Raw genomic sequence first — 23,071 nt, forward strand, 5'->3', positions numbered from 1 at the left:
CCAGCCTCCAGAACTGGAAGAAATAAATTTCTGTTGTTTATAAGCCACCCAGTCTGTGGTATTTTGCTATGGCAGCTTGAAGGGACTCAGATATCATGCAAATTAATATGAAAATGATTATCCAATGAATGAAATAAACGGAGCCCATGAACAGGTGCAGAAGAAGAAACCTGAAGAGCCAAGAAATACAGGAAAAGATACTCAAACTCATCAGGACTAGAAAATGCCAATTAAATGACAGAGAGAGACCACATCACCCTCCTCAATCCCACAAACCGAGAGTGAGCCCAGTTGTAGCGAAACAGGTGCACTCATCCTGCTCAGTGGGAAGTGTACTTTGTACAAGCCTCGTGGAGACCGGTGTGGCACTGAGGCTGAAGGTGTTCACATCCTTCCATCCAGCGATTCCACCTCTAGGTATATAAGCTAGAAACATCTTCCACAAGAACACATATAGTCAAAAACTGCGAATGATTTAAATGTCCATCAAAAGAAGAAGAGACAAAGGGGTGCCTGGGTGGCTCAGTCAGTTGAGTGTCTGACTCTTGATTTTGGCTCAGGTCCTGATCCCAGGGTCGTAGGATTGAGCCCTGTGTCCATGCTGGCTGTGGAACCTGCTTAAGATTCTCTCTCTCCGTCTGCCCCTCCCTTGCTCACATGTGCACATGTGTGAGGGCTCTTTCTCAAAAAAAAGTAAATAAATAAGCAAATAAATAAAACACAACTACATTATGGAATGCTCACATAATGGGATTTAAATGAATGAAACTGAATTATGTAGCTATATTAACCAATTCAAAGAATCTTCAAAACCCTAATTTATACAAAAAAACAAATTGTGAAACTTATAATTATACATTTACATTTATAACATAGTATGATATTTATCTAAACTTTAAACCACACAAAAGAATACTGTACAATGTTTGTAGATATATGAACACATGGGAAAAATATAAAAACACTCATGAATATGAAACACCAAATTTATTAACAATGGCGATCGTGGGGCACCTGGGTGGCTTAGTCAGTTGAGCATCCAACTTCAGGTCAGGTCATGATCTCGTAGTTTGTGGGTTTAAGCCTCTCATCGGGCTCTGTGCTGACAGCTCAGAGCCTGGAGCCTGCTTTGGATTCTGTGTCTCCCTCTCTCCCTGCCCCTCCCCTGCTTGTGCTCTCTCTCTCTCTCAGAAATAAATAAACATTTAAAAATTTTTTTTAAAAAGCAATGGTGATCATTATGCTTTGGGAGAGGGAAGGATCGCACCAAGTGACACAGAGCGAGTAATATTTAATCTATTTTAAAATCTGGAGTAAATATAGCCTAGTTTATGATTTTATAATGTTAGGTGCTCTGAATAGGGTTGTTGGCATTATTCTCCATTCTCCACATATTTGATGTATTTCACAATGGAATTAAAAAGAAAGGAGACAGAACAATTGTTATTTGCAAATGATGAGATCATATAACAATAGCAAAGGGAAACTGTTAGGACTAATGAAAGAGTTTAGTTAGATACCAGATAAACACCCCAAAATCAATAGGATCTCTATTTACTTGCAATAACCTGTGTAAATGTTTGATGGGGAGAAAGCAAACCCATTTTCAGAAGCCAATTAAGTTATAAAATATCCTGGAAGGGTCTCCACAAAGAACTAGGCAGGGCCTACATTAAATTACAAAATTTTACTGAGCAATTTTATCAACTCTGAACCATGATGTATGTTTTATATCTCAACATTACGGTGCTCAGATATGGAATTGGAGGCTTACACAGGTCAGAGAGGGTTTGGCTAGTCTCTGATGCGTATAGACTTGGAACCTAGTCCCTTAAGCTACTTCCTCAGACCCAGAAGCCAGAAGGTGCATTTACACATTTCCCAGCCTTTGGAGGTTCATGGACCTTCACTGCCCTGAAACAGACCCCTGCAGCTGAAGAAATTTCTTATGCATGCCTCACTACAAGGAGCTTTGAACAGTGTGGGTTACACCTCAGTGTGATGCATGAAACCAACCTTCTCTTTTCTGCTACACTAGCTGCCTTATTTCAGAGATCAACCCCCTGACCTTCCATTAGAATTCATTAGATGGTATCTCATTGTGGCTTTGATTTGTATTTCTCTGATGATGAGTGATGTTGAGCATCTTTTCATGTGTCTGTTAGCCATCTGGATGTCTTCTTTGGAAAAATGTCTGTTCGTGTCTTCCACCCATTTCTTCACTGGATTATTTGCTTTTTGGGTGTTGAGTCTGATAGCTTTTCTCCTATTTTTTCCCCTGGCTGATTGTCTTGTATAATCTCCTTCTCTGGTCCTAACCCTCCCAGAAAGGAGACCTGCCAAGCAGAAATTCCTTCCCAAGTGGAAAGGGTAAGTTAATTAATTAATTACTTTACACATGCTCTGGGGCAAAACGCTATCCTCCTTTCAATTAACAGTACGAGAAGCCTGGCCTGACATTTTGGCTCAGGGTTTAGAATACAAACTTTTTCTCTTGCCTTTCTTGCACTTTCCAAAAACTCATGAGTTCTACAACAAAAGCGGTGTGAGAACTCAGAGCCCCCTGATCCCATTAGATGCACCAGGAGGTTGCAGATGGTGCTTGGGGGACCGGCCAAAACTGATCTGTGTATACTTTGGTTTCTTCTTGGTGCCAAAGATGGTCTTTCAGGAGGATGAAGCTCAGGTTTCAAGAGGTTCTCTTTTACTGACAAAGCCTGTGGGTTTCCCCCATGTGTGGCAGTCAATAAGGTAAATAATTTCTATCTAAATTTTAAATTAGCAAAATGTGGATAAAATCAGCAAAGTGCGGATTGGAGAAGTGTCCCACCCAAGCTAAAGAGCAGCAAACTCTCGGAAGAGGCTTGGGGTTTTCAAAGATGAGGGGTCTTCTACTGTGTGACCGGCAGGTGGCAGCAAAATCCAAGAAAAGAAACCAGGTTCCTTCATTTCTTAGATCAGTTTCAACGTTCCTAATCTTCCAAGTTAAAAAAAAAACCCTTTATATTCAAACAATTTGCTGGGAGTAAAAAATATGGGCTTCATGTGATAGCGGGATACTTTTAGGATCCACTGGTTAAAAAACATATAAATGTCAAGTTAAAATGAACTCACCGCTACTTTTGAAGGAATTTATATTTTACTAATTACACAAAAATAGCCACGTGCTCTTGAAATGTAGACATATGGCAGCATATCTGTGCATGTGGAATGTTTACATCCATTCTCAGACAATGCTTGGCATGCCTATGCATTCTCAGACCCTTGGCAATAACTGTATGGTACCCTAGGGTCCTGAGTCCATTGGAGATCACTGCTTTCATGAACCCTGGCTTCCTCCTCACTCCCACCCGGAAGCTTGACACAAGTTTCCAGAGGCTGAGAAAGTTTAAAAGAACTGAGTGGATCAGAAGTTCCCATTTTCTATGTACCTAAGTCTAAGAACTCTAAAACCAGCCTGTTGCAAACCATGAGGCTTTGGCATTGCAATGAACTTTTCAATGCAGAAGACACCATGTGACACAGGGCCTCTGTGGGAATGGAGAGTTTCCCAGTGAGACACTATCTGGAGTTAAGGGTTTGGGATCGGAGTCCGACTGTTCTATTTACGTTGGATGCGTGATTTGGGCAAGCCAGTCAGCCTCTCTGAGTTTCTGTACCCCCAAGCATATTCCTTGCCTCCTGAAGGGTTCCATCATTTTTGTGAGGATTAAATGTAATAGTCTAGGGGCACCTGGGTGGCTCAGTCGGTTAAGTGTCTGACTTGGGCTCAGGTCATGATCTCGCGGTCCATGGGTTCAAGTCCTGCGTCAGGCTCTGTGCTGACAGCTTAGAGCCTGGAGCCTGCTTGGGATTCTTTGTGTCTCCCTCTCTCTCTGCCCCTCCCCCGCTCATGCTCGCTCACTCTCTCTCTCTCTCTCTCTCTCTCAAAAATAAACATTAAAAAATAATAATAAATAAACTATTAAATGCAATAGTCTATATAAAGCGCTTAAGGCAGCTGCCAGCACACAGAAATGCTTCATAATGTCAGCGGTCATGGTTATACTTATAAGCCTCATTAGCCATGTCATACTATGGTCACTACTACTAATATCACAACAGAATATCAATGAACATTGGAAACTTCATAAATGAGGTCTTTTTTACTGACTCGGTCTGTGCAGGGAATGGTGTCACATCATGGGTGACATCTGGCCATCCGTAATGTCCCTTAGTTTCCAACACTTACAAAGAGTTCTTATAAAGCAAGGGCAACATTTCTTCCTTGGCAACGTCAGCACAAAGTCGCCTGACTTAACAGCAAAGAGCCCTGAGAGTGAGAAATCCCAGGGTAACTGCCGTCCATCCCCACTAGCTGCCATCGCTGGAGTGACCACTCTCAGCAGATTTCAGTGACTGAAGTGTCTGCACAGAGGCCGTGTGCACGCGTGGGCAGTAAGTGTGTAGATGTTTGTGACTGGACTTCTGCATTTAAACAAACATCATCTATGGGGCGCCTGGGTGGCCGTCAGGTTGAACAACCACCTCCTGATTTGGGCTTGGGTCACGATCCCAAGGTCGTGATATCAAGCCCCGTGGTGGGCTCTGAGCAGAGCATGGAGCCCGTTTGAGCTTTTCTTTTTTTTTTTACGGTTTTTTTTTCTTTTTTAAGTTTATTTATTTATTTTTTTTTAATTTTTTTTTTCAACGTTTTTTATTTATTTTTGGGACAGAGAGAGACAGAGCATGAACGGGGGAGGGGCAGAGAGAGAGGGAGACACAGAATCGGAAACAGGCTCCAGGCTCCGAGCCATCAGCCCAGAGCCCGACGCGGGGCTCGAACTCACAGACTGCGAGATCGTGACCTGGCTGATGTCGGACGCTTAACCGACTGCGCCACCCAGGCGCCCCTTAAGTTTATTTATTTTGAGAGAGACAGAGTGGGGGAGGGACAGAGAGAAAGGCAGAGAGAGAACCCCAAGCAGGCTCCGCATTGCAGCACAGAGCCAGACGTGGGGCTCAAACTCACGAAACTGTGAGATTATGACCTGAGCTGAAACCAAGAGTCGGACACCTAACCGACTGAGCCACCCAGGCGCACCAAGATTTTCTCTCTCTCTACCCCTCCCCTCTCTCTCCTTCTCTCTCTCTCTCGAAAAAAAAATTAATTTTTTTTTTAAACACATCATCTGAAAGTCTGAATTCCTTGTCCACTCATGCTTGGTCCTAACCTTCTTCCCCAAAGGTCTCATATTTGTAGAAATAATATTCCCCTTTTCATCTGACACTCTCTGTCTCATCCTAAAGAGCAGCGAATGTTTGCTAAAGGGCAGCCTATCAGAGCAATCCGGGCTAGCCTGCAGCAGACATCCTCCTATCCTTCCTGGACTGCACCCAGACACAGGCTCCTCTCCCAGTGTGGCTGACTGACGACCGGGGCCCCTTCTCTCAGATGCTTAGCTGGGCACAGGGACCGTGGGACCCCATGCACTGCAGGGCGGAATTCTTGGTGTCAAACCTTGTACAGAGGCGGTAAATATGGAGCAGTTTACATCACTGACACTGAACTACCTGGGTATTTCTGGTGCCGCCATGCAGCCTGGCTTGATGAGCCTGCAAAGTGCAATTCAGGAAGGGAAACAGGAGTAAATGTTCAGCTGAGTAAATCATGTGGTCTGGGGTCAGCTTTAATGTACTGTCCTGACCCATCTGGGGGCCTGCAGAGACTGGCCTCAAAGAGGCATTCTTAAAGCCCAGTGCGGGGGATGGTCCATGTCACTGGTCCCAGGAATGGGAAGAGAAGTAAAAGGGATTGATGAGACAGCCCCACAAAGATGTGGATTCTTGCAAGACAGCAGTGCTTTTGTCCCTCTTTATGGCAGTGAGCCATGCAGACCCACCCTCGGAGGTAATATTAGATGAAAGAATCATATAAGATAGCATCATACCAGCGTCTGGAGTCGCTTCTAGAGAACTTCCAAACTCAAAGAAAAACCTCAAAAACCAGACATTGGTTTGGCATAGGGATCTCAACCCTCTGGGCGGGCCCTGTCTCTAGGCAGGCATGGGTAAGAGGCCACAGCCCTGTGGGCATCTCCATTAAAGGTGTGAGGTCTCAGGAAAAGTGGTCTGATTGCCTCTCCTCAGTCAAACGTCCCCATCCTTGGATGAATCAGCCTCTAGTCAGGAGATTAGGGATGACTGGAGGCCAGCACCACACAGAGCCCCAGGGTGCCTCATTATATCTCTGGCAACAGAGTAAAGCCATGGTACTACAATAGCCTCGGAGCTCATCCTCCTGCCATATTGAATTCTCTTTCCAATGGACCCGCTGCCAAGAACAGTCCCCACAGACTATCACCTTGATCTGGGGAGAGTCCATGGTCTCTCACTTACTTGTCGTTCACAAGTTTCCCGCGTCGGTGAATCTGATTCTCCATCGTGAAGTTGATGGTGGCATCGTATACGTGCTCACCAACAAACACCTTCATTTTGGACTTGTATTCTACGTCTTGAAAATACCGAATCATATCAGGGAACCAAACCGTCAGTCCATAGTAGCTGTAATAGAGAAGACAGCACATTCGAACAGCAACATGCTTTGTGCTTTCATGATCAGAGTCCACATTCCTAGGCTGGGGTAAATCAAGCTCATTTTAAATGTATGAATACGGTTCATGATTAGAAACTCCAGTGTTATTACTCATCACACGAACAGATCTAAGGAAAAAATCATAACCATCTCCATAGATGCTGAAAAGCCATGAGACTTTTTAAAAAATGTCATTCCTGATTTAAAGAAAACACCAATAGATTGGGAACCGGCGGGCACTTCCTTAACACATAAGAAGATACACATCTCAGTTCAAAAAGGAAATGGTAAAGGCACTCTCACTAACATCAGAAACAAGACCAGGACACCTATTATCCCCACCACTGTTTAACACCACATCTTAGGTCTTGGCCAACTCCGTTAGGCAGGAGCAAAAACAGGAATCTAAAATTGTGAAGCAAGAGGTAAGACTATCTCCATTTACTGGGATGACAAATGTATCGAATATACTGTTGAGTGCGAAAAGCAGATGTGGAACCTGTGTTCCTTTAAATAAGGAAATGAAGAAGAAATAAGAATGAGAAACTATGTCTATACCTCTCTGTTGTTTCAACATTTGAAATGCACTGCCTATTCAACAAAATTAAATCAGATGTAAGTAAATATAAATAAGACCTATTTTAGAACTATCAGAGAATTGAATCCTTGTGTTTACTATCTTTAGCTTCTGAAATGTTTCCTTCTCATTTAAACAGAGGAAGTGGGGGGGAATAGGGTCTGGTTTCCTACCTAGCTTTACCTATTCGGGTCTCCATGAATAGGTATGGAGAGAAAGTAGGTCTCGCCATGTTCCTCCATGAGTCAAAGAGCTAATAGACCCCCTTTAATTTCCTTTGGGTACAAGTGACGGTGAACAAAGCAATTTCACAAACGGAAGTTTAAAATCTCATTGAAAGTTTCTCGCTGATAACAGCAATTTATTGAGCACTTATTAAGTGCCAGAAACTACTGCAAGCACTTTCTACCTACAGTAAATAGCCTCACAATGTGGTAAATGGCTGAAGTGGCATAAAGAGGGTCATTATATTTGGAGGGGCATGAAATGACAGGGATGAGAACCTACCAGTTAAGAGAGGAGCTAGCTAATCACCAATCCTGTTACATTCGATTTTCCTTATTGGGGGGGGACATTATTGCAATGTTTTTATCTATTTTATCTATCTATCTATCTATCTATCTATCTATCTATCTGTTTTATCTATTTAAAATCACAGTGCAACTGATGGCCGCCTACTCAGGCCTTCTTCCCTGCTTGTTCCTCAAGAATAGAAGCTAGATTTTGTTTCAGCAGCAATGGTATCTTTAGCTCAGAGGCCAATCCTGACTAGTCTGAAATCCCTGGTAAATCATATCCCCTTTGCCAGTGATTAGTTAGGTGGTAGGTGTGTGACACATCTAGCTAATAAAGCAGAGAGAAAGGCTGCTGGGGAGGGGGGGTGTGCTACTGAGAAAGCATTCCTTGCTGTTAAAAAGAGAAGCTTGGGGGGCGCATGGGTGGCTCAGTCGGTTAAGCGTCCGACTTCAGCTCAGGTCATGGTCTCACGGTTCGTGAGTTCGAGTCCCACGTTGGGCTGCCAGCTCAGAGCCTGGAGCCTGCTTCAGATTCTGTGTCTCTTTCTCTCTCTCTGCCCCTCCCCTGCTCACACTCTGTCTCTCTCTCTCTCTCTCTCTCTCTCTCTCTCTCTCAAAAATAAACAAACACTTAAAAAAATTGAAAATAAAAGGAGGAGCTCAGAGAGAGGCAGCCTCTTCCTCCTTGGAACATTTTCCCATTGGTGTTTTTGTTTGTTTGTTTTGTTTTGTTTTAATTTTGTTAATGTTTATTTATTTTTGAGACAGAGAGATACAAAGCATGAGCAGGGGAGGGGTAGAGAGAATGGGAGACACAGAATCCAGAACCGCCTCCAGGCTGAGCAGTCAGCACAGAGCCCGACGCAGGGCTCGGACTCACAAACCCCGAGGTCACAACCTGAGCCGAAGTTGGACGCTTAACCGACTGAGCCACCCAGGCGCCCCACCCCCATTGTTGATGGGATGCCAAGAAGGGGTCAGGCATCTGGCCATCACCAGGAGAACTATAGCCTGAGGCTGAAATGCCACCTAGCGTCTGCCTCTCTATGGAATTCTTGTTACAAAGGAGAAGACATGCCCTTGTTGTAGAAGCTACTAGAATGGGTTGCCTGTTACTTGCAGCCAAAAGCATCCAGACTCTATGTGTTAGAACTAATTGTAATCTTCGGTTTATAGATGAGGCACTTGCACAGGGAAATTAATGAGGTTAAGTAAGACAGAATTTACCTTAAAGCCATGGTGAACCAGACCACGGCCAGAATCAGTGTGTTCATCCTGTAGGGTCCCATCACGCAGTACATAGCATTATCCCAGACCTGTAACCCAGAGAAAAGTTATTAAAGCAAGGGATTTGTGACCTGGAAGATCTCATTTCTAAGATGTTCTGATAAACTTGCAAGGAACCCAAGAGAATGGGGAACCACGGTCTCCTAGAGGCAGCAACACTGTTCAAATAACAAAGAAAGCCTCTTCTCTTCTCACTGCCTGGCCTCAGCCTCCAACATAACAGTCCTAGAGCATCTTCCCTGGGAACATGACAATATTCCACACATGTCATCAAAAGCACACTGAGTTGGGATTCTGAGACACTGAATAACCTTGAGTAGTGAGTTCTGCTCCCTGTGTGTGGGAACGGGTGATATTCCCAACATTTAACAGCCGTTCAAAACGAAGGTCATTGGCTGCCTCAGTGCTCGACGGCAACTTGACTGGAGAAGTCACTTCTCCAGAGAAATGGCCTTGCTCTACACAGAGACTTTCTCAGAAATCTCCAACACACTTCAAGGAATCTTCTACTTCATACACTCCTTTCTTCCTCTGAATTATGTAAAAAGAAGATGCTAAAGAGAAGGATGTTTACTAAGAGTAGACGTTGCATCTGCGTTCAAAATCTCTTCTTTGGGGAGGAAGAGCGAAGAAAAGCACTAAGGTTTAGAGAGTTTGTGGTTCAAGTCACCCAGGGAGTGAGAAGCTGGCATGAGCTACATCCCAAACATGCCCGTCCAAGGTACTTCCTCCCATCACACTGCCTTGGGTTGATGGGGGCATTCAGGGTCTTTATCCTTCATCCACCGAAGTTACAGCTTGCCTACTCCCTCTCATCTCCTGCATGTTCCCAGGCATACCTGCTTGAAAGTGGTCTTGAACCTGACCAGCCAGCGCTGGTACCAAGTTCCTGTTGAACTTTGGATCTCAATGAATTCATCCATTTGCTTGGGAGTTTTGATGTGGGACACCTGCAAAACAAAGACGATGGAGACAATCTTAACCCCGCTTTGTGTCACACTTTTCAATGTTTCATTTAGTGTAACTGACTTTACGTAAGTTATCAAGGGCTACGGGAGGCTTTGATGACCCTCTAGTTCAGTGATCTTAACCAAAGATGGACATGGCCTCTCTTAGGGCTCTTTCCCAGACAGGTACGTCCTACCGCAGACAAGATGAACCCATCTTTTTATTAGATCAGGCTTTTGAGAAATTTATATTCGTCAGACATACTACACTGAATTCCCATCTGTATCTGATTTGCCTACACTAGAGTTGACTTCACCTTGAAATCCACAAATCAATCCTTAATAGGTATTAACTATTAACATCACAGAAGTCTAGGACCCATGTAAGCAATGGTGTGTGTGTGTTGGGGAAGGTGTTGCTACTTAAGATATTTGTTTAATGTTTATTTATTTATTTTGAGACCGAGAGAGAGAGAGGAGAGGCAGAGAGAGAATCCTAGGCACTGTTAGGGCAGAGCCTAATACAGGGCTCAATCTCACGAACTGTGAGATCATGATCTGAGCCAAAATAAACAGTCAGATGCTTGGGGTACCTAGGTGGCCCAGGTCACACACAATCTCATGGTTTTGAGTTTGAGCCCCACATCAGGCTCTCTGCTGTCAGCACAGAGCCCCCTTCAGATCCTCTCTTCCCCCCGCTCTCTGCCCCTTCCCTTCTAATGTGCTTTCTCTCTCAAAAATAAACAATTTTTTAATAAATAAAAAATTTTTTAAATTAAAAAGAAAAGAGTCAGAGGCTTAACTGATTGAGCCATCCAGGTGCCCCACTACTGAAGATATTTTTTTAAAACACAGAAAGAAATCATGTCCTCCTTGCTGTCTCTGGTTTTCCTGGTAGAAACCAAATAAATGTGGAGTAGGGATAAGGTTATATATCTCAGCGCTCCCCCTCAAGCACCCTGTAAAGTGTTGACTTGTCCAATGTCACCAGGTAGCCCCTGTGAGCAATCCTGACTCACCAACACAGTGTCTGTCTAGTTAACCCATGTTTAAAGCAACCACTGAATTCTACAACCAACCATCATGTCGGGGCGATTCCCAACCACACAAACTCTTTTTAGCCAAGGTTCATGCTAGCAGACATTTTCAGGGGGAAAACAGAAGAACATTCAAAAAAAATTCAGAGTTTCCATCACCCTCTTCAACAAACTTGTCTAGGGATAAAGCTTTTAGTCACAAGAGTGTCTCCATCGCTTTCTTCGGCCATCTGAGAACGTGAGGACACGTGAGGAGACAGGGCTGGGAGTCCACAGGGAAAAATCAGACCCTGGATATGGACAATGGACTCATTAACTCTGAGCACTAGGTCGAGGACAGCACAGCTATGCTTTTCTAAACCCTGAAAGCAGTGATTCTTAAACTTGGGGGAGGGCCGGGCACCTCTTTGAGAATCTGGTAAAAGCATCTTCCTGAAATTGGAGCGACATGAGCACACTGAGAGCCTCCTGGGTGTGTCCAACCATCCACAGGTGCGCGTCCATTGCAAATCTCTCTGCCTGGGGACACAGGAGGGTGAACACACAGGTCCTGCAACAGAACTCTCGGCTGGAGCTGGGCTTCATGTTATCAGACACCTGCAGGGAAACCATGAGCCCTTGCTGCAGCCAAAAGAGGTCAGAGGGGAAGGCTGACACCAAAATCAGGAAGCAATCAAAAATCGGACTCCAAAGCATTAAGATGGACACTTAAATGCAATCTTTTCCCTTCGTTGCTCCTAGGGGAAAAAAAATAACACCCTATTCCCCAGGGATTTAGGGACTGAGTGTATTAACAACTTCAAGCAAAATTACTCTAATTTACAATTAACTAGGATACTTGTGTTTGATTGGGTCTAAATCAGGACATGGCCTGTGTTCACCCCAGCTGTGCAGAACATTTCACTTGGGACACCTGCCAGGGGGCAGTTCCGAAACTTGGGAGGCAGTCAGTAAATGGGGTGGCTGAAATCTAGGGCTTTGTAGGGAAGCAGAAAGTTCTCCTCACCCCTCTTAGCATCCCAGGCTGGGTGTGAAAATTAAACTGACAAAGATAAATTAACAGGAGAAAAACCTACACATTTGATTGAATTTTAACATGTACAGGGAGCCTTCCAAAGAGAACGAAGAAGTGAGCAGAGCAGAAAGCTTTTATTCCTTTTAGATCAGGAACCAAGGAATTTGTAAAGAATTGACAAGACAAAGGGGTTTGGGCTAAGAGTAGTAAATGGTGAAGAAGTAACTGGGACCAAAGCGTTGATTTACAAACAAATGTTTGTTTACACAGCCTTCTCGTGATCCCTCCCCCCCCCCCCATCTCTGGTGATAAGAATGTCTTCTTTCCTCCTGGTACAGGGACAGTAACTTCACACAGCAGATTAACGACCTGTTCCAGGGAAGAAGGGTGAGTGGGGAGAGGTCAGAGCGACCTTCCTGCCTCTGCCATTTTCCCAAACTCCTTCAGTTTAAGACACTCAATATGCCAAGGTGCCATGTTTTAGGGTAGCGTGTCCTGAATCCCGGCAGCTCAAAGGCGAAAGCGAGGACCCGAGGACCCGGCATCTGTCGCTCTCCTGCTCATGCCTTCATTAGCTGCAGGGAGCACTTGGGACCAAAGCAGTTAACCCCATCCGGCTGGAGTCCACTCCCGACTGCCACTGCTCTCTGACCTGTGAGCACTTTCTGGTTGTTCTTTCTTTTCTTTCCCCCTGGCCCATCCACTCACCCACTTCTACATAATTAAGAGGATTACAAAGTCAGCAGGGAATGCTGAGGCCACAACCTTTTTAATTCTCTTTCGTATTAGAAGAAAACTGCTAAAAGCAGGGGTGATGCCTAAAGACTCGTGGACCAGCATGTGGGCTGGAGTAACAAAATGCCCACGGGTCACAGTACCCACCTCCCCACTCAGGGATCCCCGCCTGAACTCTTCCTCGAGATACACGTCCATCCCCAAGGTGAGGGGCTCTAGGGCGCGAGGGAAAGGCTGAGTTTTTGCCTTTGGAAACCAGAGGCTTCCGGTTTATTGATTTCCAGGCTGACACCTCCTTCCTCAAAATTAGCCTGCTTAAGGTTGAACACGTTAAGAGAGAATGTGGGATTGCTTCCCTAAAAACCACTCCTGGTCTGGCAAGCCCACACGGTTGATTTAGAAGCGGTCCTTCCAGAAGCAGCAGTCAGGGAAGCCACCGTGTGTCAGATACCGCAGGGCCACCTGGGTGAGACGGAGGCCAGGAAGAGTTTACAGCTATAGGGAAAGGCAGGGACAGGTGCACAAACGAGGCAGAGAGCAATCATCCATCAAGACACCTCTCAGGAGGGTTCTGGGTTTGCTTGGAGTAAATACACCAACAGACTGCTTGAGGGCTCAGGGAATGACAGAGACCAGTGACCTGCGGTGCATGAGCCAGAGGGAGGGCAGGGGAAAGAGAGAGAAGGCTAAAAGGCAGGAGGAAAAGTGGGGGAAGGGGAAGAAGGCTGTGTGCTCTGTGAGGAAGTGCCTCAAATTGTCAGGAAGGTTATTAAACTCGCAAATGCCTGGTACAAATGACGTGTGTCTGTGTCTGTGTGTGTGTGCATGTGTCTTTGTGTCTGTGTGTATGTTTGTATACATGTGTCTGTGTGTCTGAATGTGTGTGTGTGTCTATACATGTATGTCTTTGTGTCTGTCTCTAAGGAATAAGCAGGAGCTTGGAGAACAGTCTGTGGAATGGGTGGGGATGGGGGGGGGCAGGACAGAGCCAAGCACGCCCAGTGGGCAGGGAGCCCCACTAACATCTAGTGTCCACACCTGCAGGATTACAACCCATCACAGACAGCAATAGGGGTGGGGGTCCTGGGAGAACCATGTACGCCCTTAACATCTTTCATTTCGAGTGTTTCTGTTAGTCGTGCTTCTTAATAAATGTGTGTCATAAAAGCACTGGTCTCATATTTTAGATATTTTTAGGAGCATTGGAATCAACAGAAACAGGCCATTGAACAGCAGCCATTTATTGCTTGGTTTAGTTTATGAAAAATAACAGGTCATAACATTTTTGAATAATAATTAACGCTTATGTAGCCCCTACTCCAAGGCAGATAGATACTGGCTTAGGTCATTTATTCAATCCTTACCAAAACCATATTTACAGATATTATTATCGGGTTTTTTTCCCAAGAAGGAAACTGAGGCAGAGAGAGTGCCTTGCCCAAGCCCACACAGCTAGAAAGTATCAAAACTGGGATTTGGACCCAGACTGTCTTGCTCTGGGTTGTGGATTCTTAGCCATCACATGGTCCTGCCTGAGACTTGGGGCTTGTAAGCAACAGTTAACAAGGACAAGTGTTCTGTCCAGAATCGATGGCAGAGGCCAAAGAAGCGAACGCAGGGAATCGGAGCTGGAGGCGGCTCCCCCAGGAAGGGCTTCCTTGTGGTAATGGATTTGAAGTCAGCCTGAAAGGAAATTACGCAAACAGGTGCTCAGAGACCCTCAGCGAGCCATTCCTCCCTCACCGGCCACAGACCTTGGCCAGGGGAGCAGAGACCGTGGTAACTAACACGACATCTTCGTCGTGGAAACTGACACTCACAAGTTCTTCACTTATTAAACCAGCAAGAAACAAAATTCAGCCTAAGAGAAACGGCTCTCCTGTTGCTTGCAACACTTAGATTGGCACAATCCGACTGAAATGTAATTTGGCAAGATAACTCAAGAGCTATAAAAATCCTAGTGCTTTTTGAGCCAGTCATTTTATTTCTAGGAGTCTAGTTGGAAAACCAACCCCAGAACTGGAAGGGGAAGCAACCACGAGGGTGAGAAGGTTCACTGCAACAATGTTAACAGGAACAAAGTAACAAAACAGGGTAAATAAATTTCTAGTATTCCCGGACATGCCCAGAGAAACTGTGTTAATGTTCCCAACATTAATGTTTATTAAAAGGATAATTCTGTGGGGTGCCTGGGTGGCTCAGTAGGTTAAGCATCTGACTTCAGCTCAGGTCATGATCTCGTGGTTCGTGGGTTCGAGCCGCACGTTGAACTTTGTGCTGACAGCTCAGAGCCTGGAGTCTGCTTTGGATTCTGTGTCTCCCTCTCTCTCTGCCCCTCCCCTGCTCATGCGCGCGCGCTCTCTCTCTCTCTCTCTCTCTCTCTCTCTCTCTCTCTCTCAAAAATAAACATGTTTTAAAAAGGATAATTCTGAGACAACAGACAGAATGCTTATGAGTACTCTTAAAAATATGTCGATGTAAATATATGTACATATGCCTATCCCCATAGAAGGTCAGGGGTTTTATTGTATACTTCCTTTGTCCAATTAATATAATAATAGAATAAAATTAATTTTTAGCAAGACAAAATAGTGAAAAAGGACAGTCCCCCCCTTTGTTGGCATAGGTGCCACACACTCACCGTGAACACCTTCTCGGGGGCCCCCTTCGCCCTCATGTTGGTGTCATGCACTTGCTTGAGGATCATCCAGGCTTCGTCGTGTTTGCCCATCTGGTTAAAGCAAGCATAGAGGAATGAGAAACCTGTGGCTGAGTAGGGGTGGAAACCCTATGCATCTGAGTGTGTGGTGATTAGACAGGGACTCGCGGCCATCCAGGGCTCGTGAAGGACTAGGACTAATGTCCGCCCCCAGCCCATCTTGGAAGGATAACAGGGTAGCGCCTTCCAGGTGCAAATGGGAGGCACTACTCGGGGCGCCTGGGTGGCTCAGTTGGTTAAGTGTCCAAGTTCGGCTCAGGTCATGATCTCACGGTAGTTCGTGGGTTCGAGCCCCGCGTCGGGCTCTGTGCTGACAGCTCAAGCCTGGAGCCTGCTTCATATTCTGTGTCTCCCTCTCTCTCTCTCTGCCTCTCCCTCGCTCATGTTCTGTCTCTCTCAAAAATAAATAAACACTTTTTTAAAATTGTAAAAAATGTGAGATATTACTCCATTATACACTATTCCCATCACACAGTACAACACTCCTAGTTGTAAAGTTGAATGGACTGCTGGGGTGTCTGGGTGGCTCAGTCGGTTGTGTGTCCGAATTCAGTTTAGGTCATGAGCTCACGGTTTCTGAGTTTGAGCCCCGAGTTGGGGTTGCTGCTGACAGTGTGGAGCCCACTTCAAATCCTCTGTCTCTCTCTCTGCTCCTCCCCCTCTGGTGCTCTCGATCTCAAAAATAAACAAACATTTTTTTTTTTATTTTTTTTTTAACGTTTATTTATTTTTGAGACAGAGACAGAGCATGAACAGGGGAGGGGCAGAGAGAGAGGGAGACACAGAATCTGAAACAGGCTCCAGGCTCTGAGCTGTCAGCACAGAGCCCGACACGGGGCTCGAACTCACGGACCGTGAGATCATGACCTGAGCCAAAGTCGGACGCTTAACCGACCAAGCCACCCAGGCGCCCCAACAAACATTTTTTAAAAATTGCACGGACCACTAATTGGGAGCCACGTTCCTCTCTGACTAGGGAGAGCAAAGCAGCAATATGTTACGATTGAATTGTGTTCCTCCCACCCCAGGACCTTGGAACATGACCCTATTTGGAAAGAGGGTTGCTGTAGATGTAATTAAGACGAGGCCCTACTGGAGCAGCGTGGGCCCCTAATCTGGTTCGACTGGAGTCTTTATAAAAAGCCAGCCATAGGAATATAGACACACACCAGGAGACGACCTGGGATGACTCGGGCAGGAAGTGGACACATACCAGGAGACCACCTGGGATGAGTCAGGCAGGAAGTGGACTGAGGCAGCCGTGAGCCAAGCGACTGCCGGCAAAGCACCGGAAGCTGGAAGACGCAAGGAAGGACTGCCCTACAGACTTCAGAGGGAACGTGGCCCAGCTGACACCTTGATGTTGGACTTCCAGCCTCCAAAACTGTGAGACAATTTCTGTTACTTTAAGCCACTCAGTTTGTAACAGAGTCCTTTGAAACTAATACACAACAAAGGATGTATTTTGAGATATCCCTGGTTAAAACAAAATGAAAACAAACAAACAACAACAACAAAAAAACCCTTGCTGTGTCTGCCCCTGATCAATGGGACAAAAGGGAATTTGACAAGGTGATCACTCTGTAGAAAGATCTAGAAGGAGACATATTAAGTGGACTCAGAATTGGGGGTGGAAGAGATTTCTCCTCTGCCAGCCCCACCCTGTCTGACCACCACAAGCCCAAGTGCCCCGCCCCACCCCGAGCTGGAAGGATTCTTCTCTCAAGACACCAGCAGAAACTCTCAGATGGTCCGGACGGTCAAGAGGCCTCATGGACTTGGGAACCACACAAGTATTGCCACAGATCTCGCTGCAGCAACTTGAAAAAACACCCCACCGCTTTCAAGAGCCTCTGGAGAGAGTGGGGGCTGGAGGCAGCGTCGGGAAGCCCCCTCCACCGCCACCCAGCCTGGGGGAGCCCTGTCCCACTCTGCACTCGGGGAGCCCCTGCGCCCCTCCGCCCCTGACAGTCTGCGATCCAGGGTGCGCGGCCACCGCGGATGGCAGTGAAGCCAGACATAATGATGGGCCAGGTTGGCCAACAGAGGGAGTGGTTTGCAACCTGCAGGCAGGAGGAGACGCGGGGCTAAAGGGCTCTCACGTGGGGTGGGGGCGGTGGGGGTGCTGACTCACCTCCAGCAGGAACCGTGGGCTCTCTGGCATGAACCTCAGGGCCACCATGGACACGGTGCAGGGCAGAGCGCAGATGATGACAAACACCCGCCAGCTGTGGAAGTGGTAATTGGTGCCCATGCTGAAGCCCCAGCCTGCGAAGAAGCAGCCAGAGCGCCTTGGACATGATCTCAGAGTCACCTTCCAGCCCTGGCTCTCAGCTTAGGGCGCGAGAGCATCGCCTGGGGAGCAGGTTAAAGTGCAGGCCCCCGCCTGTCCCCCCAGCTTCTGACGCAGAAGTCTGGAATGGGCTCTGGGAATGTGCATCCCAACAGCCCCCCAGGGTGGGCCAGGCCCGTTCTCTCGGCCAAGAGTACAAAGGAAGGCAGCATCCCATATTTCGATATATTCATTAAAATTTAACGCCACTGACAGCGCGGACCCTGCTGGGGATCCTCTCTTTCCACCCCGCCTCTCTCCCTGCCCCTCCCCCGCTCATTTTTTCTCTCTCTCTTTCTCAAAATAAATCAATGAACTTCTAAAAAACTTAAGTTAAACAAACTGTTAAATAACAGATGTTCTATTCCCTGGCCTTGACAAATAAGGTGCCCTGACCTACCCTTGCAGGATTCCTTTCCTTTCCTTCTCCTAGCCCCTCCCACAGAGTGAGGGGCCTTGCGTTGACCCATGTGAACAAATCTCGCTCCGCCACAATGAGAATGAGTGCCCTTGTCATGATTCCTTGAGTTTAGTGGGAATTCCTGGGTTCTGAGCACCAGAGCATGATCTGGTAGGAAGGTGATCACTCTTCAGGGACCCCTTGCCTTATAGGAAGGGGTATGGCTGAAGGAGAGCCAGATCAGGGCCTTACATGACCCTGGGGATCCCTCTTACCCAGGTCAAAGGACAATACCAGCTCCGGGTGATTCTAATGCAAAGGGTTTCGGGACCCACACTTTGAAAAACACCGTCAGTCATAATACGGGCACACCCCGATGTATCATGCTCCACAGATACTGCGGTTTTTGCAAATTGCAGGTTTGTGGCAACCCCGTGTCGAGCAAATCTACTGACACCATTTTCCCATCGGCATCCACTCACTTTGTGTGTCTGTGTCAGGCCTTGGTAATTCTAGAAATATTTCAAACGTTCCATTATTACCATATTTGTAACGGGGATCTGTGATCTGTGATGATTTGCCATAGCTCAGGAGATGGTGAGCATGTTTTCAGCAGTAAAGTATTTTTTTAATTAGGATGTGTACATTTTTTAGACATAATGCTACTGTACCCTTAATAGAGTATAATTTGGTATAAACATAACTGCTGTATGCACTGGAAGCCAAATAATTCACTTGACTCACTTTACTGTGATATTTGCTTTATTGCAGCAATCTGAAACTGAACTCCTAATATCTCCAAGGTATGCCTATATTACATTTTTTTTTAATTTTAAAGAGATGGGGCTTCTAAATTCAAATGAATTCTATCATCACTGAAATGGAGAGACTAGCTCCTACTCAGCGTTGGTTATTGAAAGCACTCTAAAATTCATTTTTAGAAATTGCTTCGGGATCTACAAAACATTATTTCAAATATGCCCATGGGTCGCAAAAGTCCCTCTTTTGAGGAATGGTAGCACAGAGGAAAGAGCCTAGACATTTGTAGTCACATAGATCAGAGTATAAATCCTGGCTTCCTCACATCATTACTGTGTCGGTGGGTTTTCATAGCTGCAGAATGCAGGTAACACTATCACCACAGATTTGCTGGGTACAAAAGCTTCTGACAACCAATAATCACTCATCTGCTTTGAGGGTAGATTTGATTTGTTTGGAAATAGCTCCATGATACTTAGTGCCGAAGTTGTTGACTGAAATAGATGAATATCAGCAAAGATCAGGAAAAGAATTGCTTAAAAAAAAAAAAAAATCCGGGGCGCCTGGGTGGCGCAGTCGGTGAAGCGTCCGACTTCAGCCAGGTCACGATCTCACGGTCCGGTCCGTGAGTTCGAGCCCGAGTCAGGCTCTGGGCTGATGGCTCAGAGCCTGGAGCCTGTTTCCGATTCTGTGTCTCCCTCTCTCTCTGGCCCTCCCCCGTTCATGCTCTGTCTCTCTCTGTCCCAAAAATAAATAAACGTTAAAAAAAAAAAAATCCAAGGTTAGGGGCACCTGGGTGGCTCAGTCAGTTAGGCATCCGACTTTGTCTCAGGTCATGATCTTGCTGCCTGTGGGTTTGAGCCCCGTGTCGGGCTCTGTGCTGACAGCTTGGAGCCTGGAGCCTGCTTTGGATTCAGTTTCTCTCCCCGCACTCCCCCCCCCCCACCTCATGCTCTGTCTCTCTCTCAAAAATAAACATTAAAAAAATTTTTTTTTAAAATCCAATGTTATAAAATAGATTGGTTTTCTCATGCCACTCAGAGCAGCTTTGAAGACACTCCAACAGCATATTTTTAAGACAGAACTGTATAAATGAATATATTGATTTCTCAAGTTCGGAGGGTAATCATTACTGGGACACAAAGTATCTACTCCATTTACTATCTGTGAAGCACAATAAAATGCAGTGCAATAAAATGAGGTATGTTTATACTTCAAAATACACCATATGGCCAACTCCGTGGTGGGCAGTGAATGTCTTCAATGCTCTATTCCTCTCATTGTGCTTCAACTCGGTCTACGCACTGCTGTTTCTGCTGATTCTTCCTACTTGGAGCAATTAAAGGACGAGCCAGAGGGAATCCCAGGTTGGGGGGGGAAAGAGGGACTGAAACCACCGTGACACATTTGGTCACACAATACACACTTCATCCAACTTTCTCAACGGGAACCAAATCTCTGTTTTGCACAGCATGCTGTCCCTGGGGTTTGTTTGCTTTAATTTTAATTAAAAAGCCTTTCCTTCCTCCTGAGAGCAACACTAGAAAGGGGAAGATAAAACCACAGTCATATTTACACATTTGCAGCTCATGTCCAAAAGCTACTCTGGAGTAATTAGAAGTCAAGTTGATCAAAACTACACAGCAGTGAAACTCAGGTGGACAATGAGGGAAGGAGAGCAGAAGCAGGTGTGTTTCTAAAGCATTCTGCCCAAGACAAACTTTTTTCTTTATGATAATATGTGTAAATTATCTAAAATCCATTATTCCCTTGTGCCGCTATGGTTTTTTTGGCGGCTTTACTAATCTGCATTTATCACGTTCATTAGGCAGATCTTTGGGACCTCAAATTAAATAAAATTAAACAGTGAACTGCTTCCAAATATATGTAGCAACTATTAATTTGGAGACAGGGATTGTTCTGGTTACTGATCTTTTAGCTTGCCCTCCGTCATGATTTCACAAACAGCTGGTGGTGCTGACTACGATGGGAATTCATCTTCCATAATATATTCATATTTTTTTTTTCTGGGCTGTGCCCATGAATTCCCAGGAAAACATTCTGAGTTTTGTAATTTTCTTTCTCAATGACTCAGTCGCCCGAATTCCTGGTGCCAAGACCTCCCATCACTTCATTCCTGCAAAAGCAATTAAGTGGGTTGCACAAGCCGAGCACAAACATGAGTCTCCTTTCTTTAGTTCCCCTGGCGTGTGTCCCTGCTCAGGGGAGGGGTGTGAGAGGATTAATGTCTTAGGCACATTGAGAAATATCATCAAATGTCTGGTTCACTGTGGACAGGACATCTGGTGCCGGTAAAATGAGGCTTAAGGTAAATAATCGCTCCTGTGATAAGGTCATTCTAGTCTCCCATGTTCCTAGGGTGGGCTCCCCGCCCCAGCTAATGCTTGTTTCAATGAAGCATAATCATCCCAGAGGCTTGTATGTTAAAAAGGGACTATAAAAGTCACAGATTTCATACAAGCCTGCAAACAAGAAACACATCCTGTCCGTTTGGGGTAAAATATTTCACCAGGAGCCCTGATGTCAGCCAGCAGCGGCCAGCCAGCAGCTATGTGGCCCCTCAGCCATGGGCATCCCATTCAGACTTGGTCAACACGCTCCCAACTCGAATCCTAATATTGCTTCCTTAGCAGCCAGACCCCCAGACATCAGTGTGTGCTTGTATGCGTAAAGCAAAGTGAAAAAGCGATGCACCGTGCAGGGACCATTGTGGGTAGCCCCTCTCACAACACCCCACAAGCTGTGGGCTCGGTCATAGTAATGCAGACACGTGGTCTGGGGGGCACTGACTCTGCCCCCCATGCTGGAGAGGAGGGAAAAGTATCCGGAAACCAATCAGGACCCAGCATCTCTGGGGTGTCGTGATTGGCTGAGGTGGGCTCATGACCTAAGCTGAACCAATCAGAAGCTCCCTGGTCAGGTGTGCGGGGGAACTTCCTTGGTGGAACAAGCAGTGTGCAAATGGGAGGGTGACCTTGTTGGTGCTGCTGGGATGGAAGCTAGCTCGAGGACGAGAAGCATTTTAAACAAATTCTCAGCACTGCCCTTTGCATCCTACTTATTACTGAATGAGAGGCACGGATCTCTATGGCTGTTACTTCCTTCCCTCTCCGCCTTCTAGGTGAAGGAACCACGGCTGGACGAGATGAAGTGACTTGGCTGCAACCACACAGCATCACTACTTTGGCTCAGCTTTTATGCAGGTTTTATTTGTCCCTACATGCCTCTCCTCCATAAAAAAAAAAATAAAAAAAAAAAAAAGATTGTTTACTTAATTTAAATGTGACAATAGTTTCTTAGAGCTCACACATGGGGATGAGTTAACAGTGTTAATGATACTATAGCAAGAATTGGTGGGGAGGGGAAGCAATTCCTCTAACCCATGTAACCAACACTATAGTATATGGGTCATTAAAGTATGTGTTTGCGTGAAAGGCAGAGTGCAGAAATGATATTAGGAGTAATATGATTTTGTATCTAAAATGATGGAGAACTGCTTCTGGTGACAGAATTCTCTGGAAAACCCTTCATCCCTTGATTTCATTATTCCTGTTTCTATTTCTTTTCTGTTTCTTATACGAAAATCCAGTGGGTTCTCAAAGACGAGATATGGCAAAGATTCCACGTTCACAAACCCGTTTCTTCTACTTGCTGGGCACACGGCAAGATTGCATCGCCAAGTGTCCTTTGCAGTATTGGTGATCACGTTACAGATTTGGGGCCAATGGGACGGAAGCAGAGAGGGCTGTCGGCCCTTCAAAACCACGCACGTACAATTGCCCATACTCTTTCCCCAAGCAGACTTTAAGCCACGTGTTACAGACGGTGCAATCACACGCTGGAAAGAGTCTGAGCCCCAGTATTGCTGATGGAACAGAGCCACCTGCACATCAGGATATCAGCCCTATTTTACAAGAGGGAGAAACTTCTGTTATGTTAAAACAATGAGATTTTAGGATTTATCAGATTACCAGGGTAATGAATCCAGCATCATCCAGGGTAGGCAGTGTCTATACCAGAACTTCTTAAAATTTTTTTTTTCAACATTTATTTACTTTTGGGACAGAGAGAGACAGAGCATGAACGCGGGAGGGGCAGAGAGACAGGGAGACACAGAATCGGAAACAGGCTCCAGGCTCTGAGCCATCAGCCC

The 23,071-nt window shown here is 45.8% G+C and overlaps 1 protein-coding gene across 3 annotated transcripts in view; it reads right to left on the reverse strand.

The window, feature by feature from the left end:
- The window catches only part of SV2B (synaptic vesicle glycoprotein 2B), a 79,417-nt gene that overhangs the window by 23,802 nt on the left and 32,544 nt on the right, over positions 1-23,071 (reverse strand). For all 3 annotated transcript variants that reach the window (XM_047086802.1, XM_047086801.1, XM_047086800.1), the window contains 5 exons: positions 17,541-17,674; positions 15,329-15,418; positions 9,793-9,903; positions 8,894-8,982; positions 6,379-6,543 (listed from right to left, as the gene is read on the reverse strand). In XM_047086802.1, coding sequence (XP_046942758.1) covers positions 6,379-6,543; positions 8,894-8,982; positions 9,793-9,903; positions 15,329-15,418; positions 17,541-17,674 — 589 coding nt within the window. The remainder of the gene's footprint in view (positions 1-6,378; positions 6,544-8,893; positions 8,983-9,792; positions 9,904-15,328; positions 15,419-17,540; positions 17,675-23,071) is intronic.

This window comes from Lynx rufus, unplaced genomic scaffold, assembly GCF_022079265.1.
Source record: "Lynx rufus isolate CCGP_SWC_20201006 ecotype Redwood Valley unplaced genomic scaffold, mLynRuf1.p SCAF_21, whole genome shotgun sequence".
Classification (NCBI taxonomy): Eukaryota; Metazoa; Chordata; class Mammalia; order Carnivora; family Felidae; genus Lynx; species Lynx rufus.